An 8,587-nucleotide genomic window follows, 5' to 3' on the forward strand; every position below is an offset into this window, starting at 1 on the left:
TTATATACATCCCTATATGCTTATTAACCCTTCGTAGGGAACACATGGGATGGGCGGCAGCATTATAACCTAGCTGTGTGATCCAAAACGTAAATACAAATACAAAAAAATAAGTCCTGCGCTCAAACTCCCACTACTGTTGAGCACTCCACCCAGCTCCTGAACTTCAATGCCCCTTTTGGAGGTTACCACAGGAAAGTACAAATTTGAGGAGGTTTTGGATAGTAATGTTACTTTAATTATAATTTTAATTTGGTATAGAGCAGATATATAATCTGCATTATGAGTATATACATAAAAGCACTATCACTTTAATTTAGTTTTGACACTGATTTTTTTTTAATTGTGCTCTATCACATTTTTCATTATATATATATTTACAATGCCCTAATAACAGATTATTAAAATACACTTTAGTTCATTTGGCACTAACACGTTTTAGTTTGTCTCCCATGTTGGAATTAGTGTAGGACCCACCGATATTCGGGTAATATGAAGTAGTGGTAGGCTTAACACAATATGGCCATATGGTGGAACTGAATCTATAGTTAAATATAGTCTATAGTCTATATTAAATATAACAGCCAATCACCATCAGTGTACTATAAGTGATTGCAACATTGAGACGTACGTTGGTGGCAACATTTTTTTTATCTGCAATGGGATTGTCAGTTGTGAATTAACAAGTTTGTCAGACAAGCTGATGACATATTCACTGCAATGTATCATTTCATGAACAGATTCCTTAATATAAGAAGAGAAAAATGGTCCACTGGCATCAAGAATTTCCTAAATTGGTATTCAATGTGTTTAATGGGTCAATGAAACACAGTGTAACCAATATTTTTTTTAAATAAAGTAAAAATAATATATTTTTCTGTATACATTCAGTAAAGCCTTGGTTTTTTGATCCTTTACACATAAGACAGCATTTACAGTGTGTGAACATAAATGTGTAGTAGTCAGTTAAAGCCATATTGCACGACGGCTACATTCATGATAGTGGGTGATATATTCAAGTTTGAATGGTTATAAATTTGATGGACTTAACAGATCGGGGGGACTCCCTAAAGGTGTCTATGCTGTTAGTTGGGCTTTTCGTCTGAATCCTAGAGAACGATGTTTGTCTTCGAGTGCTGCTATCGGAATCCTCCTTGCCCAATGTCTGTTTCAGTTTCCTGCAGCAGAGAAAGCCATTGATAAAATCTTGCAGGAGATGTCCGCTGAAAAACATGTATATCCAAGGATTGCAGCAGCTATTCAGGCTTCCCAGCAGAGCAGACACGGTTATGGCAGTGTTTTCAGACTCTAGGGAAAAAAACAAAAATTTTACTAAGGACATAGGAGAGGTGAAAACGGAGAAATAATTAAAGAGCAAGCAACACTTTTCTTGAATTTACACCATTGAACAAAATCACCTATAAGTTGTGTTAGCCATTTTTCATGTGAAGCTCTGTTTTTTTTTTTTTTTTTTTTTTAAAGAAAGAAAAAATTATATGAAAAAAAAAAATGCTAATTACATTGTGATGCAGTTAAGACAAATCCAGGGCAGACATTCCAAATGAAGAAGAGTGATAGAAACATCGCTCCATTGTTCTTATATTATTACTATTATTATTAGCATATGTATAGCGCCAACATATTCCGCAGAGCTTTATTATTATAGGAAGGGGATATTTACAGGTAAAAAAAAAATAATCCTACTCAAACAATCTTACAATCTATACTTTCACTATGCTGGCTGTCAGGCAAGTGACAGAGGTTATAACAATGACTGACAGGTAGACATCCAGTTGTAGGATTAAGAGATGCTGATTTTTACATTTAATTTTATTTTTCATACATTGCAAATACATATTTGTAAAAAGTAGAGATATGTAAACATAATATGAAATATCCTGGGAAGAGACAGACCCCCTTTAATGTTCGTGTTACAGGTGGTGGTGAATGCATGGAGTAGCCTCCCAGCAGAGGTGGTACTGGGATATAAACTGTTTCTCTCCCCATTTCTATGTGTGAGGTTTCTACTGAGGTCATTGAAACACAGTGCATTAAGAAACATTTTTTTTTTCTGTTGCTTGTTCAGAATTTCAATTATCAGGATGATAAACAAGGCATGGAGAGGCAATCCATTAGTTAAATCATTCAGCAAACAGACAGAAAAAAACTCTATTTCTTCCAGCTAAAATTGTCATAGTTCAAAATGTTAATGCAGCTGCACACAGACTTTTTCAAATTATTACATATTTCTCTTTTTGATGTGCCCTATGCTCTTATCATTGCAATAAAGCCAGTCTATTGTTTTATTATAAACCATTTTGGTATCTGGCTGTCTCTATAATAAGTAATAGAATCAAGGTAGCCTCTGTGCCATAAACATGTTAATATCATGAAATGTTCAACTTCTTGATATAAACAATGAGCTACATCTTCCATTTCATTTGCTTCATGTTATGCCTTTTAAATTGGAAAAAATAATTATTCAAGTTTTCAATTTCAAATTAAACAATATAGTACTAAGGACCATAAGGTCCACTGACTGCAGTGGTAAAACTGGCTGGCAAAGCATCATAGAAGTTGTAGTTCAAGGGCAGAGGTGCCCAATAGGTAGATTCCCAGATGTTGTATAACTACAACGTCCATGATGCTTTGCATGCTTTTATTTTCAAAGTATCATGGGAGTTGTAGTTTTAAAACATCTGGGGATCTACCTATTGTGCACCTTTTTGTTTTAATCATCTTAAAATAAAATAAAAAAAATAATCTCCACAAAAAAAATGACATGCAGTGGTATTTATAAGGAAACACTGCTAATGAGAATGTGTAGAATAGAAATGAACGTGCTAAGCAGAAATCGATATACAGTACTGTGCTGCTGTATGCGAATTAGTTGTGCAACCATCCCAAGTATTTTAAACCGTTACTATGTTACCGGTCTGATACTAAGCTAACAAAAAAAACAACAACAACAACACGGCAAAGTACATACATAATGTCATAACAGAGGACATAGACACGGTATACGCGTTGGATTGGTCTATTCACTAAACAGCGAGTTATGCGATGTTAGAACAGACTTAAAGAATTCAGTCACCCTCCAAGTCTTTGCTTAGTGAATAAAAGGCAAAGTTACACACAGCTGAATATAATAATGGTATATAACCCACCATGACAAAATACACATGGCACACATTGCTGAGGCTTTAATGTGATTGCAAAAATGTTAAGAGTTCATCCAACTAGTGAACTAATTTATGGACTGAAATCTATAGTTTTGCCAATAACAATATAATGGCTTAGAGCCTGTAGTTTGGGTTGTCAAAATGAGATCCTACAGCTTAAAAACATTACACAGACTTTCTGGCATGTTCACCAATAGCTCAATTAATAAATCTATTGCTATCCAATAGTGTTGCTATATATATATATTTTTTGTATGTGTGTGTGTGTGCATGTATATACATACACACACACACGCATATAGACATATATTTTATTAAACTCCTGCTCACGGATCATTTTAGCCTTGAATAGCATCATTCAGCATTATATTTGTGAAATAATGATAAAGTCTATTTACCTATCCATTCTGAGTGCTCGTCCCAAACAGACCACATTTGGATGGCGAAGTAAGGTGCCCAGCAAATGATATAGGCTGTCACAATGACAAAGGTCATCTTTACAGTCCTGATCTTGGCCCTGGAGATAGTTCTCACACTACTCACTGAGGTGGAGAGGAGACCATTACTCCTTCTCCCTTCCCTCTCCTCTTTCTTGGTCTTGCACTTGATGTTGCTCCAGATGTTGTAGCAGATAAATCCATAGCAGGTCACCAGGATGATGACTGGCAATATGAAGATACCTATGGTGATCCAGGTAATATATGCTCTGAGACCCCAAGGCTTGACGAAGTCTCCCCAGCAGTCATATACCTGTGATCCAACTTCCACCTCTTGGAGGGAGAAGATAAAGTATTGAGCCGTGCTGAGGAAAAAACTCAAGAGCCAAGAAGTGGTTATCATCACGTAGGACCTCTTGGTGGGCTGCTGGAGGGTCTTCAGAGGGTGGCAAATAGCTATGTAGCGGTCAATGGTCATCACCACTAGCATGTAAGCTGAGGCAAACATCCCAAAAACCTGTAGGTGCTTCACAATGCGGCACAAAAAGTCCGGACCGTGAAAACGGTAGGTGACCTCCCAGCAGAGCTGAGGAAGAACCTGAAAGAAAGCCACCACTAAGTCCGCCAAACTTAGGTGCTTGATGAATAGGTGCATCCTGGACATCTTCTTCTTTGACTTGTAGAGACCCATCAAGACACTGCAGTTGCCCAGGACAGCAGCCACAAAGATAATGGCTAGCACAGCTACTTCAATCTTGGCCAACTCTTCGTTTCTGTTGAGGAGATCAGAGCTGTTGCTGCGGGTAGGATCATGGCTTGCATTGAGAAGATCCGAGGGGTAGAACGTGGGAGATGTTACTCCATTCTGTATCCTACTGCTACTGTTAGCAAAAGTGGCTTCTTTCCCTGGACTGCCTGCACTTTCAGAGAAATGCATGTTTTCAGTTATAACTCTTGTCTTCAGCTGTTCCCTCTTGTTATAGAATGCACAGACTGAAGATACTGTGTATTCTGCACAGTGGCTTGTGAACACTGTGACAATGTTTCTTAGCTGCTTGTGCACGCTCTACAAGCCAGCTAAACTAAAGCTGGGGAGATCTATTTCAGTCGTCTCTCTCTCTCTCTCTTTCTCTCTCTCTTTTTTTTTAAAGGGGCTGAGAAATCTCTGGCCAGTCATTGACTGGAGCCTTGCCCACATGTGAGAATGTGTAGCTGCCTCCTTCTCTTTGAATCTCCCTTGTCAAAATGGATTACATCTCTCAATATATGTCTTCCATCCCACATAAACACCAACAGAACCAGAACAAAATAACCACAGTTAATAACTAAGCTATTGTTTCAACTACCTACTGCACTAGGGTATTCACACACACTTTAGACATGCATCAGTTTTGAATTGCAAAGGGAAGAGATGTTCTGTAAAGAACTACCTATCTATTACAACTATTTAATCAGTGACTGCACACTGTGTGAAAAATATTTTTTTTGTTTGTATAAACTAAATCCAAGCAATAATAATAAAAAAAATGAATTATTAAATATTCTGATTTTATTTTAATTTACCATATAATTAAAACAACATAATATTTAATGTAACAGTGATACATAGCACAAATAGAACAATAACATTGCAGAACAACTACATATATAAGACATAGTAACTATTTAAAGTTAAATCCCCTCTCATAATATTGTAAAGCGCTACGGAATCTGTTGGCGCTATATAAATGGCAATAATAATAATAATAATAATAATAATAATAATAATAATAGACAATGTTCACAAATGTCTACAATACAGAACAATGCTCTTTGTAATAACCATTTTAAAATATTTTGTGTTATTAAAAATATCTCAGATGATTTGTACCTGGTGTCTGAATCCATACCTTGCATTTAAAAATAAACATTGTTTTTCTTTCTCCATTCTCCGTAAGTATTACATTTCATCGAATCTCTGCAAGACTGCGAATTGGAGGGAGCAAAAGTGCAGTTTATTGTCTTTAGGTTATTATGTCTGGGTCGATGCTAGAATACAATATTCCTGCCTTTTCCAATTGCACTCTGATTTTCTCTAAAGAGATCATTCAAACCAGACACGTACGAAGTGAAAATCAAAATACATTTAGAAAAATATCAAGCCCCCAAACACCGATTTAGTCCAAATTTACACCTAAAAAATGTGTTTATTGAGCAAAGAAAAAATATAAAAATGAAACACAGTATTGAACACACATTGCCAACGGTAGAACTGATCATATCTTCAAGACACTTATGGGGCACAGTGTTGATTAACTCCTTAGTGACACAGCTTCAGGACACAAACAGTTTTGGCATTTTTGCTATGTGTGTGTTCAACCATATTTTTTTTTTTTTTCTCATTTATTGCAACAATACATATTATAGACAGTTTTACTTCTTATGTAGCCATTTAACTTGCAATCTCTGTTTAAAATTGTAGTTGAGTTGTATTTTTTTTTTTTTAATGTGTATTTGATAAACCTGATGTGTGCTAAGCCTATTTTCATTTTGGGGCATTGTAGATGTAAGCTACTGTAATAAAAATTACTAAATTATGCTCAGCTATATTCCAGAATGATATTAGTGACCTGCCCATTACAGCTTTTAAAAAAATGTCAACGTGAAGATAGGTCTATGGCATTTTTTGGTGCATTTTAGTAGCTCAACATTCAAATTACTCAATAAATGTATGTCATTACCAAGTGTGGATGCTACGAGGACTCTCACTTGTCTTATTATGAGTTTTATTTATTATATAACTGCTGTGTATTTTTTTAAATCTCACGTATACCAATGTAATTTCGCATCCAGCGTCGCAGAAGCGCCTTTAGCGGCTGTCAGGAAGACATAGCATGCAATGTAAACATAGAAGTTTCTCTGAAGCTGCTATGTTTACATCTGAAGGGTTAAAACCTGAGGGACCTGGTACCCAGACAACTTCATTAAATTGAAGTGGTCTGGGTGCCTATAGTGTCCCTTTAAATCCCCCTTACAGTGATCATAGCTGGGCACTTTGCACAGCTCAATGCTGATAATCCTCTGCACCTAGTGATTGCTCTGCAGTGGACAAGTAGGGAGACCTAATCGGACTCAATTCGATACTGCAGATGTTCCATTGCATCGAGGAGTCTAATTTTGAAAGCGTATGTACGTGTTCTGAACCTCTGGTGGATTCTTATTATAGCCATTCACTCAACTAGCTTGTTAACATAGTGATGCAGACAGAGCCACTGACAGTGCAAATTCATTTCGACAATGACAACCAACATTCACCTTTCAACACGGTCACATTCATCACCTACTCCTCATTTAATACACACAATGCATATACACAAACATTTATTAACAAACCTGCACCTGCAAATTGCATACACATCTGTATATTAAAGGGACACTCCAGGCACCCAGACCACTTCTGCTCATTGGAGTGGTCTGGGTGCCAACTCCCACTACTCTTAACCCTACAAGTGTAATTATTGCAGTTTTTCATAAACTGCAATAATTACATTGCAGGGTTAACTCCACTTCTAGTGGCTGTCTACTAGACAACCACTAGAGGTCACTTCCTGGTTTCTAGCACAGGAAACCTGTGCTAGAGCGTCGCTGGACGTCCTCACGCTGCGTGAGGACCTCCAGCGTCGCTCAAAACCCCATAGGAAAGCATTGAAATTATTTTTCAATGCTTTCCTATGGGGAGACGTAATGCGCATGCGCGGCATTTCCGCGCATGCGCATTAGGTCTACTCGGCCGCTGGGCGAGATCAGTCTCGCCCACCGGCCGACGCAATCACAAGGAGGAGCGTCGCGGAGGAGGAGACAGCGGCGAGGGACATCGCCGCTGCCTCAGGTAACTCACTGAAGGGGTTTTCACCCCTTCAGTAACCGGGAATTGGTGGGTGGGAGGGAGAGGGACCCTCCAGTGCCAGGAAAACGGATCGTTATCCTGGCACTGGAGTTTCCCTTTAATATAAGTAATCATCAGGACAACTCACAACATTTCCCTAGAGTTTGTGTATTCCATTTCCTACTATGTGCACATAATTGTAAGGAACATATAAAGTGTTGTGTGAATGGAGGGATCATATAGCCACTGTGTATTTGGTTGTCAGGTGTTTTGTGTATGTGGGGACTGTGTGTGCTGTGTGAGGGCTGTTCAGGGCTGGCCCAAGACATTGTGCGGTCTGGGTCCAAGGATGATATGCTGCTCCCCTCCCCACTAAAAACACTCCCACCAAAACACACCCACATCCATTATGTTATGCAGTGTGTATAGTGAATGCAGTGTCTGTGATTGTGTATTTGGTGGATGCAGTGTGTGTAGTGAATGCATTGTGTATGTGTATACTGTATGCAGAGTGTGTTTTTGTGTAGTGGATGCAGTGTCTGTTTTTATATTGTATGCAGTGTGTGTAGTCAATGGCTGTGGGTTGCCAAAGCAATGCTCTGGCATGCATAGCGTGCCGCGCAAAGCGTTACCATGGTAACCCGTGGCAATGCTCTCGCAGTTTGCGAGAGGAGAGGACAGTACCTGCTGCTGCTCCTGGAGGTAAAGATTAGATCTCTGGGCTCCCTCTTCTTTAGCCAAGGCCCAGGACATTATCACTATAATCGCTATAGCTTTATGCATATGTGACCTGGGCCCCTTACAGCAGATTTGTTAAAGGTACAGGGGCCACTGGAACCTATGCACAGGCCAGCGCTGGGGCTGTTTGTATTATTTATTTGAGAGTGAGGCTTCCTCTGCAGCTCTGTGTCTATCTAGCAGTGTGTGTGGCTTCCCTGGGTTCCTGTGGGGATAGAGCTGGGCAGGTACAGGTCAAGGGCAGAAGCTGTGATAGCTGATGCGGGCTGCTTTACTCCAGTGCGGATTCCTATTCACAAGTGCTCTAATTGTCTCTCATCACCTGCAATCACTGCTTAGTTTGCAGATATCAGAAGTTCCACTGG

The 8,587-nt window shown here is 38.8% G+C and overlaps 1 protein-coding gene across 1 annotated transcript; it reads right to left on the minus strand.

Moving 5' to 3' along the window:
* Positions 1-339: 339 nt before the first annotated feature.
* Positions 340-4,720, minus strand: AVPR1A (arginine vasopressin receptor 1A). Its single transcript, XM_063445176.1, has 2 exons — positions 3,581-4,720; positions 340-1,308 (listed from the first exon to the last, which is right to left on the minus strand). Exons 1-2 carry the CDS (start codon positions 4,554-4,556, stop codon positions 1,016-1,018), a joined length of 1,269 nt encoding a protein of 422 aa, XP_063301246.1. The 5' UTR covers positions 4,557-4,720; the 3' UTR covers positions 340-1,015.
* Positions 4,721-8,587: the final 3,867 nt, after the last annotated feature.

The sequence above is a fragment of the Pelobates fuscus genome, chromosome 3, assembly GCF_036172605.1.
Source record: "Pelobates fuscus isolate aPelFus1 chromosome 3, aPelFus1.pri, whole genome shotgun sequence".
In the NCBI taxonomy this organism is placed as follows: domain Eukaryota; kingdom Metazoa; phylum Chordata; class Amphibia; order Anura; family Pelobatidae; genus Pelobates; species Pelobates fuscus.